This window comes from Melanerpes formicivorus, unplaced genomic scaffold (assembly GCF_026170545.1).
Source record: "Melanerpes formicivorus ecotype bairdi unplaced genomic scaffold, bMelFor1.0.p_v2 SCAF_27, whole genome shotgun sequence".
Taxonomy (NCBI): Eukaryota; Metazoa; Chordata; class Aves; order Piciformes; family Picidae; genus Melanerpes; species Melanerpes formicivorus.
The window spans coordinates 3,119,819-3,135,041 of NW_027142379.1; the positions used below are offsets into that span (position 1 = coordinate 3,119,819).

The 15,223-nt window shown below is 38.1% G+C and overlaps 1 protein-coding gene across 2 annotated transcripts in view; it reads left to right on the forward strand.

Annotated features, from left to right (window-relative positions):
- The window catches only part of SYNPO2 (synaptopodin 2), a 74,426-nt gene extending 61,034 nt beyond the window's left edge, over nt 1-13,392 (forward strand). The window contains exon 5 of one of the 2 annotated variants that reach the window (XM_068153926.1): nt 8,622-13,392. In XM_068153926.1, the coding sequence (XP_068010027.1) occupies nt 8,622-9,188 (567 nt within the window). In that variant the 3' untranslated portion in view covers nt 9,189-13,392. Of the gene's footprint in view, nt 1-1,116; nt 3,411-8,621 lie in introns of those variants that run through there. The other variant, XM_068153928.1, reaches the window with a different exon arrangement.
- The last annotated feature ends 1,831 nt before the right edge of the window (nt 13,393-15,223 follow it).

Sequence of the window (15,223 nt, forward strand, 5' to 3'; positions counted from 1 at the left end):
GTAATTTTAATACATTATGACAAGTCTACCAAGACACATTTGTTATTTTGACCCATAATCATATTTAATGGTTAATTTTAGTCTACCCCAAATAACAGTATTTCCAATACATTCACATTAAAAGAGGAATTCAAGTGTTTTATGTTGGTTTTAGCACATTTAATTATAGCACACACTGGAGGTATTATACTGCACCAGTTTGCATATCACTTCCTTTTCATGAAAACAGCTTTCAGTTTTCAGTTATTGTTCACACTAAAACAAATATTCATAATTTACACAGATTTGTATTTGAAGTAAGAAAATACTAGGAATTTGAGGTATCAGCAGGCTCCAAAAATTACAAGGTGAGGGGTTGATGAGTGGTTTGGATAGGGAGGTCCAAACTAAGCACTAAGCGGCAAAGCAGGAATGTTGAGAGGAAAAAGTACTAAGATTAAAGAGAGCCAAAGAGTGGGAAGGAAAGTTCAGAAAAAAGCAAAGACTGCACAGGATCAAATACCTATCAGGGGATCATTAAATACTGAAGGTACAGGGGAAGAAAGCAATGAGCAAGAAGGGTTTAATTATTCTGCACAGAGATGGCTGAGTATTTCTAACCTTTCGTTGAAATTTCCTAGACTGCTCTTAGATAGCAGAGTCCTTGCATCACTGGCCATGATCTTTTTCTCTACTAATTACAAAGTGATGCTGTGAAAGAACCAAAATGATACTACCTAGCAAATACCAAAATGCTACTACCCAGCAAATACCAAAATGCTAATACCCAGGAAAAAGAGTGAGCTTTAAAAAAATCAGGCCCTATTAATAGATCATTGCTCCGAGAGACAACAGTGTTATTATCCTAGATAGCTCCATGGAAGTACTAAGGTGAACTCTGCTGAAAGATTATTAGCAATTACAAAGAGAACTTGACAGCAAGTGATGTAGGAGGAGCACTGGTTATCAAGTATCCAGGAGGACACCTCAACAAAGGACCAGCCCTGCCATCACTCTGCTGTTCCAGCATCTCTGCTGTGAATCCTCTGTACACCATGAGGTAGGGAAATAACCAGTGAAACAACAGCACTCTTCACAACTAACAGTCTGCAAAATCTCTCTCCTCTCTTTTTCCAGGACATTTTTACGAATTTTGTAGGATTTAGAATAAGAAACTATTGGTTCTAAAAAGACCCACTCTTCTGGTCTTGCCTTTTTAACAAAACGTGATTCAACTTACTTTGCCTGAATTCAAATGCCCAGTATTCCACTGATTGCTTTGGCGGTTCAGCATGGCAAGTGCAACTCTTAACTACAAGGCTTGACATAATGATATTCTGTAATGACTCTACTCAGCTGAAACATAAATGTTATACAAGGAAGAAACATGGTAAGATCTTCAGAACGATGTGGATTCAGACGCTCTGACTGACTCCCTGCTGGCAGATTTCTTGGGAAAACGTGAGCCTGACAATTTCATAGCACAGCATCACAACTTCCTAGTACCCATGACAATGACTGCTCTTACTCTATAGGAAATGTTACCTTTGCATGTGATTACACAAGGGAGGAGCTGGAATCACTCATAAGCTCCTTGACAAGTGCTTTCCAGGCTGGTTGCATTCCGCAGGAGGCACTTTAGGGGTTTTATCTAGTTATTTTAAAATTAGGAAAAAATCCTGAAGCTCAGTGAAATATTTTCTTGGAAACATCTCTACAGAAACAGACTTGAACTCTTCCATTATCAGCTAAAAATAACCATATGATGGTATTTCCATGGTTTTAACATTTGCTTCCTTGAGTAAAGCAGGCAAAGACTTTGTCTTTATATAGCACGCTAATCAAGTCTCCTGTTATCCTCTGCAGTTTTTAAAGGAAAAAGAATCTATTCCTGTTTGTAATGATCTTGACAAACTGCTTTTCATTTGTGTGTGTGTGAAACCTGCACAAACATATGTGGTAGCATGTTATAATATCTGAACTCACACTCCATTAGACTGAGGAAACTCAGCTATGAGGAAAATAACTTCCTGAACCATACTTACAGCTTGACTATCTGGATAAAGGCTTCCTGTGTGGGATAATAAATACAACAACAGTGTTTTCACCAAGAATCCTTTTTTTTTTTTTTTTAAATGTCTTTAAGACAGACATCTTAGGTCAGGGAGTCCCTTTATAATTACAGGCAATTAAAGAGAAGCTGCCATGAAAGTAACCAGGCAATTTCTAAACAGGTGTTAAGACTGAACTCTTGAACAGAGGGCGTGTTTCTCTTGATGTTTCCATCTGTATCTGAGACAATAGATTTTAACTAAGAATTGCACAACAAACAGAAGGAAAAACATTACAGAGATTAAATGCACTCCCAATCACTGTAACACATGTTGCATTGCAAAGGCTGACAGGCAGCACAATGCTCTTTGATTTCAGTATGAGCTTTAACTGATTGCAAAGCAAGGAATACCATACACTTAGATTAGAAGAAAAATTTTCCTTACAGTAGCCACCTATGGACAAATATTTTCAATTTATTAAAGGATGAGTTGGAAAAAAAAAGCACCCTTTCCTCCCACACACCCCCAAAGCATCAATAATGGCTATTGATTTTTTCCTCTGATCTGAGAGGAGGCTACTTGTAGTCTCAATGTACAGGTTGCTGTTGTTATGCAGCTTTACACTGTGAGCAGAAACAAAGTGTGGGCATCTTCTTCCTAGAGTCTTGGTAATTTTCCTTTATTGGGCCTGTAACTTAGAGGTGGAACCTAAACAGCTGACAAGAAAACCTTAAAATCTGTCTGAAGTTTAAATGTCTTTGGTTAAGTAACAGTTGAAGATATGTAAAGGTATTTCTGCCACTCCTAGCCATGTCACCTGAATGTCCTTTGTGAACTAAACTGAACTCTGTCTTCAGAAAAGTCTTTCACACAGTTCCTTGCAGCTTGCTTGGCTGATGCCAGAAAGTGCAGAGGTGTGACAAATAAGAAAAAAATAAACATCATGATGATATTCCATTAAAAATTCAAAAGATTACACAAAAAGAGAGGCAGCAATGTGACTTTCTATGCTGATGTAAATTCACACCTGCACTGTACTTCTGTGAGCATTTCAGATGTACAAAATCACAAATGTTTCTCATGTAAGATTGCTTCCAGGGAGGTGTTTTGGTAGAGAAACTGGTAGCAGCAACAGTATTGAAGCACACACCTGACACTATTTGAATATAATTATGAAAGAACTATGTGAAACACTACTGTCTGGATTGCAAACAGCGACACTTGGAATTTATGTTGTCTCTATCAGCTTAATCCAATACCCCCCGGGTGGCTGTCTGGCCAAAACATCTGCAATCTGCTACTTTTTTTCTGCAAAATGGTACTTGTCCATCTGACACATAGCTCTTTACTGTTCTGTGCTTCAGTTTCATGCTTAGCACCACCCCCTTCTTAATGTACACTCTTCAAAGTGTGCTCTTCATGCAGAATTACTGCCTCATAGATTTTTTCTATTAGCATCCAAGTAATTTCTACACTATAGTTCATTTTTACAATATGAGTAAACAATGCAAGAAGTGTGTGGCACAGCTGCTAGGACAGTCAGTAACTTTGGGTGTCCAGTTCAGGACACTTAGCATCTTCAGAGTCCAGTAGCATATGAAATAGCTACTGTATCAAAGGAAGTGACCCTTAACATCAGACTGTGAGGGCTAAAAGACCACATATCCCCAGCTGGAATTCTAGTAAGGGAATCTTCAGTGACCACCTATGAAATCCAGCCAGTGAAAGCACCTTTTGCACAATATACTCCTTCACTTTATAATCCTAGTATGTCCTGAATGAATCCCTGAAATGGCACTGGATGGGGCAGAAGTCCCAAAATTCCACCCTTGTGGGGAAGAAAATGTTACAGTAGTAGGTACAGGTTCTTTCCCCCAAATATATCTTCCTTGCCCCATTTCTTCATCTTTTTCTTTTCCTGGTCTCATTCTAACCTCATTGTGAGCTACACAGGTCAATTTTCCACTGCTTAAGTTTCTCACTGAAGCTCAGAAACCTTGACCATTAGGTGCTAGGCCTAGTGCCCAAAGACATCACAGCCTACAGCAGCTTAGGCCTGTAATATGAAAAAAAAATAAATCCTCCAGCCTGACAGGATGTTACTGCTGCTAATAGAGTTCTCAGCAACTAGCTATAAACAGAAAAATTCTCCTATAGAGCCTATATAAAGCTCCCAGTTTCAATCTCTATAGGCAAGTTTCCATGGAAATATGAGAAACTTTGGATACAAAGACCAGTCTCAAGCCAGTTCTGAAGTATGCAGTGGTACCACTTTTCTATGGAAAAGATACTAGAAATGTTTGTCATTGATAAATATTTTCCTTACTTTCACTCTTTGATATAGTTAACTATACAGATTCATTTGGTTGAGATAAATCTGAAATGGTTGCATCATTTGGGATGAAGTGAATAAGAAAGAAACCAAACAGCTAAGACTGAAAATTTCAGTTAGAAAGTCTTTATACAAAAATATATAAGGAACTGTGCAATTTATCTTTTTGTTTGGATATGTTCAGCAACAATTGTGCCTTCCCCTTCAAAATATTACAATATGGTTAATATTTATCTTTTATTATTTTATTTAAAAAATTAATAATTACCCTTTACTTTATATCAACTTAAAACCCTTTCACTGCTCATACAGAACAGCAAGGCCAGAACTTAGGATCAACTTTGCACTTGTTTTTCAAATGTTCGTTTATGAGATTTTGTAGCTGATCTTCCTCTAAACTGTGCAATAGAAAGTCCAGGAGGTGGCAGCAAATGTTCTTCCTTAGAAGAAATTAACTATTCCAAGGAATGCTATGATGCCTGTGACTGAAAAAGTCTCAGCCATGTGCTTTTAGCAGGCACAGCTGTATTGTGCCTTGAAAACAATGTACAGTTAAAGATTAAATGCTCATGGAAAGCACTGCTTTTCTTTCATTTACAGAAGGGCAAACTGAGCTGAGGAATTAGTTTATGCCAGGGCTGGCTGCACCCTTCTCTTTCCTTTCCACACACGCATTTTGATTGCAGTGGACAGGTTTGAACTGTCTTTCCTGTTCTTGTCATCTAAAACTCATTTAAGAAGGACATCGAAACACTTGAGCGTCTCCAGAGAAGGGCAACAAGGCTGGTGAGAGGCCTTGAACACAAGCCCTATGAGGAGAGGCTGAGGGAGCTGGGATTGTTTAGCCTGGAGAAGAGGAGGCTCAGGGGTGACCTCATTGCCCTCTACAACTACCTGAAGGGTGGTTGTAGCCAGGAGGGGGTTGGCCTCTTCTCCCAGGCAACCAGCACCAGAACAAGGGGACACAGTCTCAAGCTGCGCCAGGGAGGTTCAGACTCGAGGTGAGGAGGAAGTTCTTCACCAAGCGAGTCATTCGGCATTGGAACGGGTTGCCCAGGGAGGTGGTTGAGTCATCGACCCTGGAGGCGTTCAAGGGGAGATTGGACGTGGCACTTGGTGCCATGGTCTAGTCATGGGGTCTGTGTTGATAGGTTGGACTCGATGATCCTCGAGGTCCTTTCCAACCTAAGTGATACTGTGATACTGTGATACTGTGATACTGTGATTTTCCCTTCAGTAAGTATTGTAGAAAAGACTTTTCCCTCCGAATATGTTCATACAAGGCAATGACAAACAAGTTAATCACTCTGCAGTGTTCTGGTTTGTTCTGCAGTGTACTTCAAGTGCTGGTACATCATTATAATGGCTGTTTTACAACAAGATTACAGTAACATAATACAGGATAATGTAATAATACTGGCAGCATACCGTTCTTCTTTCCCTTCTCCTTTGATTTCTGGAAGAAAAATGGCAAATCTTTACTCCTCACTTTATGATTTTCTTGTAGCTTAAGGGAGAGGGAGAATAGAACAATTTTTCTCTATTTCATAGAACCATAGAATGGTTTGGATTAGAAGGGACCTTAAAGATCATATAGTTTCAAACACCCTGCCATGGGCAGGGACACCTCCCACCTCGCACTAGACCAGGTTGCTCAAGGCCCCTCCAACCCCGCCATGAACACCTTCACAGAGGGGACAATCACAATCTCCCTGGGCAGGTTCCAGTGTCTCACCAACGTTACTTGCACTTTGTATTTCCTACTGTCTCCTTTATGAGCTGAAGTTTGTGCATTCTTTCTACTACTATTTTCACATCTTGTCAAAAGACATATCTCTAAGAATTAAATATGAAGAGAAAATAACATAAAGAATCACAATACCTGACTGCTGTAGTCCAGTAAATGAATGACGAATTCTAGTGACTGTTGCCTGAATTCCAAATATTATGTTTCTTAGTTTTAAAGGTGCTGAGCATCAAAGTAGTGACAGAAATCAGTATATGAATAACAACCAGAGATCTGATTTGAATTTAGAAATGTTCAGACCTAGACTTTTCAGCCTGGGAAAACCACTACCCCCAATAAAAATAAGCTGCCACAAAACCAAGGCAATATTTGTCATCTCTCAGTTCCTGAATTTGAGATACACTTGTATTTGAGCAAAATCATTTTAGCAAAAACTTTTCTGCAAGTGCTTAAAACCTATTTACCATGGAGTATCAAAGAAATGTGTGATATTATATATTCTGAATCAATTTCAGAACAAAATTGGAGGAGATAACGGCTTTTATCTCAATAAACTATTGCAAAAGTAAGTTGCTATGTTATATACAAAAAGCTGCTGTGTAGTGTACTGTTGGATTGCTTTTATTTTGACAGGTACTGCCACAACAGTCTTAGCAGTCAGCAGGTTTACAGACAAAATTTGTCCTCCTTCAGGTAAACACTGAAGCACGACTGCATACTGTACAATACTGATGCATTCACTTCATTTCTTCCATGGGTGATGAAAGAAATCCAACAATTATCTGTGAATTGACATGAAAATTAGAAATATATTCCCCTTAATCCAAAGGGTTAATAACTGTTTCAACTTGCAGCCACTTTACAAAATGTACTGGAATTGTTTCAATCCAAAACCAGTCTTCAATTTCCTAGATTTATTGGAAATAAAAATAATATAAATGTTTGTTTCCTTCTCTCTGAGCTTATAGGAAAGTACATCATGATAATGACAACCACTATGAATTTTAGGAAGAATGTAATTCAAAATAACTGCATCTCCCTTTGACAAGGGCCAATTCAAAAGATACTATCACATTCTCCAGATTATCAATATTTGAGATTTTGCTTTTCCTATAACAATTCTTACATGCTGAATTTCTGATTTCAAAGAATAGTCCTGTTATAAAGTTGTCAAAAACTCTCATTACATAATCTCCGCATGTCAGTATGCTATTTTTAGAAGAGTCAGACCAAGAACCACCAAACTGCCTGAAAATAATGCAATCAGTAGTTTCCATCTCTCATATCCAAGGCTGATATTAAAAAAGAGCTTAAAAGGCTGTGTGAAGCAGAGATCTTTGCTGTTTCTTAAATGCATCAAGATCCTGTGACAGAAAAGCCTTCACAACATTTCTATATGTCTCTTTGCTAGAACAGCTCTGCCTTATATGATCAGATATGTATTGGCTGGTATCTTGATCATGCTTACAGTATTTTAAGTTTTGGAAGCTAATTAAGAAGAGTAACACGGGCCAATGCTGTTAGAATTAAATTCTAGCAAAGCCTCTGGTGAAAAAGCCTGGAATTTCACACCAGTTTCAGAATTAACAGCACTTATACCTCAGGATATGAATCAATGGATGGAAATCAAAGAGTTTAGGAACCACATGCATAGAGACTACTTGGAGAGAAGAATGTCATTTGTCTGTGCCACACAGAGACTGTCTCTGGCTTAGGGAAAAGGCTGTACCTGTTTTATATGCTGCCAAATGACTGTTGCAGCAGAACCTTCTCATGAACACAGTTTTTGTTTCGAAGTGCTGCATTACTAAGAAGATTAGGATTTGCCAAATATGAATGGATTGCTCCTATAAATGGGTCGGAATGTACTGAAATTTTGAGGGCATTGCCTTTTAAAGAAGCCAGGTTAAGTAGCATCATGTAAGGGTATTAAGTGAATGATTGCATTAATGTCTTTAAATACTTTTTGTTCATTTTTGTGCCCCAAAAGGTGAAAACCAGCATAAGTCCAAAATTATTAGAGTAAGAAATGCCAATGCTGTGTTCTCAGACAGATGTCTTAAGGTCTGTTATCAAATAAATTAGGCTGTGCTTGCATGTTTGAAAGAATCTTATAAACACACACAGAACTCACAAGATGACTTCCTTTTTCATTATTAAGAATGGTTTTGTCTTTTCAGAACAAGGCACACTAGCTGAGCAGAGGAAAAGCTACACAGTTCCTAACATAATTGTACCTTTTCAATAAAAGCCTGTCTTTAATCTGTTTACTTTCCTCAAAAATTCAGTTTGCTCTGTATTTGTTCCTGTTTCTTTCTCTGCCTCCTCTTTAATACCTCCTCTTTTTCCACTAAATTATAGTATTAAAAAGTACCCACAGACATGCAAAGAGATTGCCAGCACGTCACATGGTTTCAGGGTCTGTTGTTCCAGTTTGAAAGTGAAGAGAATGGACTACATTCTTTGTTGACTGATCATTTTAACTGTATTTGGTATTTTGTTTTCCTAGGGAAGAAGCAGTGGACGCTCATTATCACTTCCTGGGGGACCACCTTCATTCATTTCTCGAGCCACGTCTCCTACTTCTCCTCTTATATTTCAGCCTGCCCCTGATTACTTCAGCAAGCCTGACACAGTGGCCGATAAGCCTGGCAAGAGACTGACTCCCTGGGAAGCAGCAGCAAGATCCCCTCTCGGCCTAGTGGATGAAGCTTTTGGGCCCCAAAGTATGCAGGAATCCATTGCTGCTAATGTAGTATCAGCTGCTCGTAGGAAAACACTTCCTGAGCCACCAGATGAATGGAAACAAAAAGTTTCTTATGAGCCTCCAGCCCCAAGTCCTAGTCTAGCTTTGTTAGGAGGGAAGCAAGCGGGTATTGTATCACCCCGCAAAAGCTCTCTGTCTGCCCCGAGTGCCACCACGCAGGCTGGCTCTCAGCTACAGTATGCTTATTCCACTCAACAGTCCAGAACAGATCCTGATATAATGTTAATGGATTCCAGGTCTGACTATTGCTTGTCAACAGCTGATTCAAACTACAATCCACAGCCAAGGGGATGGAGGCGTCCAACATGAGCAGCTGAGGGGCCTGGTGCATTTTCCCTTCTTCCAACTCTAAAATCCTTGGATTTGAGTTGAAGAAGGAAAGTTTCTTTCTGGCCTGATGATCTCTAAGCTAAAGAGATGAGGAGGCAAAATTGAATGGAGAAGTTATCACATGACTGCAGGGCTCGCAGCCTCTAGAATAGACTCAGTTTTACACCTAACCTAAGATTGTTCTGTTTGTCAAAAGTCAAAACTACTCATTCTTGGGGTGAGGGGTGGGATGAAAGTGGGGCAAGTAATGCTCAATACAAAAACCTAGAAAGGATGTAGATGGAGACAGTACAAGTGTTTGCAGTTAAGTTAATGTGGAAAAAAAACAGTAAAAAAAAAAAGGTAAAATAAGGGCATTTAAAGCAAGAAGTATTTTACAGGCTCTTGTTGGTTTTGTGGGCGTTTGACATCTGAGTTCCAAGGTACTAAATATAACCAGACTTGGGAAAGTTCCAGTGGAAGTGGAATAGTTGGAAGCACTAGCTTATTTGCCATATGTTTTTTACTGCATTTCAAAAATGAGCTAAGAAAGTACTGTGGCAAAAGTTAGAGCATGTCTGTGGGCATGGTACCTGATTCTCTAGAACGTGCTAGATGCACACCATCTAAGCAGTCATCCATCCCAGATGGATTTCAAGACAGTTTTGATGATGTTTTATACATTACGATTAATCAAATAATCTCAACACAACAGGAAGAATGGTGTTATTAACAGTGATCAGTACCTTGATACTTGGCAACAAAAAGGATGAAGGAAGTATCTAGAGTATATTTAAACTGGAATGCAAGTTAATTTTGTAATAAACTATCAAACAAGCCTGAGGCTGAACGGCCTTCATTTCTCTGTGAAGTGCACTACTTGCTGAGCATTTACTGCTGCAGTGTGGTAATCTGACTGGCTGGGCAGTTACTCTTAGTATCTAGGTAGCTCAAAGTAGAGTGTTGCATTCTCAGTTGGGAAGACAAAGCTAAGTTGTTTTTCAAGAACAATACCTGTTCTATGTAGATGTTGGTATGTGACAGAGGGTTTATGACATGTGTTACCTGGTATGAGTCTAGTACGAGTAGCAATCTTTGGGCAGTTGTTACAAATAAACTGTCTTGAGGGATCTGAAGAGATGGGAAATAATTTTAGCTGGTGATACATATCTTGCATTTACAGCTTATTTAAACAATATAAATATGTGGCTAAAAAAATTATGTATTCCAAGCTTATTGGGTAGTTTAGATGTTGTTAAAGCATTAAATGAAAATCCCAAGTTTTACAAAGTACTCTGCATCCTCATTTTATGGAGCATTCATCAAAGATCTGTTATGCAGAGACAACTAAAATCACTGCAGAAGCATTGTGAACTGTGCTTAGTTTCAGTAAGGTTGTCTACTGTGAGTAAAATTATTAGATTAGAAAGAACTAAAGCATGTATGCATTAAGAAAGAATATACTACAAAACATTTCCCTCTGCAAGGACATTTCCATTAAAGCAATTATAAAATATAATTGGTATAAAGGAAAGAGGAAAATTAAACCCAAGGTCAGCTGAGCTAGAACTTGCCATGAGAATAAATAATTAGATGAAAAATATACCCCTAATGAGTTTAAGTTGGCAATAATTCTCTAGTCAAACAGAAGCCTCCCTGAAATCGAGTGATCCTATTGACCAAGCAGGAAATGAAGACATGGGAACTGTAAACCTTTAAACTGGGATCATATTGCTGCAGCACCTTACAAACCAATTTCACAAAATATGAAATTACAGAGAAAAGATTATTTAGAAAAATGACATGAACAAGGCAGCCAGGATATGCCTGAAAATGAGCTTTGCACCTCAGAGCCACACATGCATATAATTGGAGTAAATTTGCCTGCCACACAGGCAAAAATACCTTTTCCTCTGCAGAGTCCCATAATGTCTCCTTTTCATCACGGCTGGGGACATTCCCACCAAAACCATAGGGCTGTGGTAGTCTCATTAGTCTTAAGTGCTTGTCTTTGGATCCTGACCTATCTCCCTGGAAATATATGTCAAGTTTTCACTTAATTTCAATGAAATCATAATTCAAAATGAAATTCAGTGGAATTCATAACTCAAAGTCACCAGTGCCTTAACTCCTCCAGAAATCCTGGTGCATGTGTACCACAGAAGGCCTGAAACGGACACCATGCTTACGTACTTTGCTGAACTGTGGTCCATATTACCATAATAAAATGATTCCCTGTATCCAAGTCAACTTCAGGTCTCTGTTTTGAACTTTATCCTTCACTTTGTTAAACAGGAAAACAGACAAATGTGTTTGCATTAAGGCATCTTTTGACCCAACATAATTGTTTTACTCTCAAAATCAGATCACTAAGTTCTGAATTCTCATCGAAACTCATGCTGTGAATTCTAAGGCTGTACAGATACCAGAAGGGAATGTTGCTTCATTCTAACCAAAAATTGCTAACAATATTTTTACATTTTTATATTAGAAAAAAAAAATATGATACAAAATGAAATGAAGAAGGATTTAATGCTGTGATAACACAGAGCAATACAGCAAAGCATACTCTAGGATCAATCTCTTAACTCCTTCCCTTCAAACATGCAACCAACATGTAAGAAGGGCAGAATCAAGAGTTTCAGACATAATCATTGCCCTTCTGCCAGTGTCCCAAGAGAAACAAAGCCTTAGGATTTTCTTCCATTTACAAGAAACTAATCATTAAATACTTCTGTGAACAAGAAAATGACCATTGTTGAGTTTCATGTGGCTTTGTATCCCATCATAGGTTAACTTGGATGTTTAACATGATCTCCTCCAGATATTTTGTTCCTCCTGCTGAGGATTTACTAGCCCTCTTTCCCATATGGATTCTCTCCTGTTTAATAAGGAATGAGTTCACACTGCAGCATTTCCCTCAATAGCAACACTGGTAAGTGTATCTGCCCTCCACCCAGCAGTCTATTTTTACAAAGTCTGTGGGCAATGGTTTGTCTTTGAGATCTATTCCACTGACACATAGAAATTAAACAAATGAACATTTTCAAAGTTCTTATGGGAGGACAGACACAAAGAGGCATGCAGACAGAGTACAGCTTTGATCACAAAGGAAATCAGGCTAAAATCAGATTGAGACTGTGCACTGAGTTCAATAGAAGCAGCAGGCCCCCACTACTAAACAAAACACCAATGCCTTTGGCACAGTTTCAGCAAGAACCACACAGCATTATTCACTTTCTGTTCTTCACCCCGTTTCTCCACTAGCAGGACATGTTTCTGTCATAGAGTTGTGACTATTGTGTGTGAGTTCTGAATATATTAATGCAAGTATTTCTTACATTTCTTTTTGAATGCACAGATATGCTCAGTAAATATGAAGAAAAAAATCTCCTGGTATTGTAGCTATGCTGTTTATGTGTTCACCCTCAGAGGTGTCTCTGCTGATATACAGAGTATTTGAATACACAATATGACTGAAAATTTAGTTTCTTTAGTCATGTTAGATGCCGATATTCACAATTCTTGTTCATAATTTGTTTTCCTTTTGGTTTGCTTTAATACATCCAAATATCTACTCACATTGTGTTTCTGCCTAGTAGCAAAAAACTGTATTCTCTTTATAAAAGGCTTTTCACATCTAAAGACTTTTTGCTCACTGCAAAGGACACTTTATTTGAGAGTGCATGCCAGAGATGTAAATTGTATCACTTAATAAAGTGATTTGACCAAGCAGATGAGAAACACGATTTTGTTTTCCCTACATTCTTGTCTGTTTGTTTAAATAATCTGAACCCAAGTAAAGCCTAATCTTTTTTTTTCTGCACCATTTTTAGATTCACTGACTTTGCCTGACGGTGACCTCGTGCTGATATGAGCTTCTAGAAGCTTAAATCAACAGCAGGTCAAATGTCAACTTCTCAAATTCAGTAGAATTTTGGTTTAATACTGACTAAGCAGAGGAAAGAAATGCAGTGAAGCACAATCCACCCAGGTAAAAGAATATGGTCAGAGCAGTTTTTATTGTTCAAACATTGTTATCCCCACTGTGAAAAGTTGCAACTAACATCTACTTACTATAAAGCCTTGTATACCTTTTGTGCATCTAAACCTCTGTTTAGTTCCTGTAGGTTGGTCCTGTGTTGCTGTATTCTCTTGCTGTTCATTCTTAATTGAAACATATTATCTAAAGAATAAATAAATATTGAGAATGAATTGTGAACTCAGTCTTTACACTACTGAGGCCGTTTGGGTCAATAGCCTTTAAGGACATAAAGATAGCACGTACAAGCTATCCATGAAAAGCCTGATCAATCTTTCACTACTTATGTGAAATGAATGACAAAGCAGCTTTTGCATTTGTAAAGCAAGCAGGAATTTGCTCCCAATACAAAGAAAATGACTGATGCATGTAAAACTTGGGGAACTGATAAAGCTTGACAATAGCATTTGAATAGCTTTGCTCCAAGAAGGGTTTACAAGATTAGGAGATTCAGTGTAATTCCTTTTCATGGCTGCATTTTTATTCTTCTTTGGTAAAGTCTTAAATACATCCTAAAGAAAGTAAGCATAAGCCAGATTCACAGTTTACCATAACTCCCTTGACTTCAGTTATTTCCAATAGCTTGAAAATCTCACTTCCAGGCAGTCATGGGTTTTGTGTGATGATTCACCCTCCAGGGAATGTACTTTGGGTTTCTTGAAACACCCTAGATTTTCTGGTGTATTCATCCACACTTAAAGAGCATTTTAAAATGACTACAGTGTGGCAAACTACCTGATTACTAATTGTGAGTGTAGTGGAATGAATTTTTGGCGTAATGAATAATTTTAAGTTCAGAAAGAAAGGTGGATGCTTCCAGGCCAGTATTCAGTTTGCCCCAAATTGGACATTGGTGGGTGCTTCTCCATTATTCACTGGATGAATTAGTGGATTTCAAAGAGAAGTTTTGTGTTGCTGCTGAGTCAGAAACAGCCTCAATAAGCTGTAAAATGTTTGCTGGTTGTTGACACATTTTCAGTCCAAAAAGAAAAAAACAAGAGAAAAGGACTCAAGTATTTTATATTCAAACCAAAATGCCCTCAGGAGTGTTTGTGTGCATGCACACCTAAGTTCCTTGAAGTTTTGGTTGGTTGGTTTGTGGAGGTTTTTGTTGGGTTGGTTTGTTTGTTTTCCTGGAGAAAGAAGGGTAATGGAGAAACCTAAGGATATGCTAATGGGTGGGAAAATAATTCTGTATGTTGTAAACAATAATTTTCAGTAGTTTGTAGACAAGCAGGATTTGCCCAAGGCAAAATCCGAAAACAAGTTTCTTTACAGCACTCCGAATCAGAATTTCAGGTACACTGGTATCTTTGCTCAGCATTGATGGCCTCACAGGACTATGGCAGTTATAAAACAATTGCCAATTTTCAGTATTATTACAATTTGCTAAACCATCCTACTTTTAATTCACCTCCTTTTATTAATGGGTGCATAGGAGTTTAATCTCAGAAAATTACTATTTCTGGAAAATAAGAGTCGACATAAAGTGAGTATATGCTCAACTAATAATTTTTTCCTATCAGAAAAGCTTATAAGCATATACAGCACAAAATATTTTTAATCAGGTGCTCACCAGCTACTTCGATTTTCAGGTCTGTTCAAAACAGGTAATATTTACAGCTAAATGTGATTCTCTTGCCTACTAAGTTGTTTGTATTTTGGAACTCTGAGCTTAAATAGAAGCCTTTTTTTATCAGAAGACAAGAAACAAATAGATAACTTTTCTAGGTCCCAAGAAACTCCCCACCATGGACTCACATAATTTTATGGTGTTATGTGACAGTTTGATATTATTCTCCACTATTTCTCTGGGGTTCTCTTCCATTCTTTGCTTCCTCTGGCAGTTTAAAACTCCATGGAATTTTCTATGTGGCAGTACAAAAAATACAAAGATCAGTGTAGAAATGCCTCTGTGTCTGGACCTAAGGTGTTTTTAATGTTATTAGTACATAACAACCTGATCTAGTGTGAAGTGTCCCTGCCCAGGGCA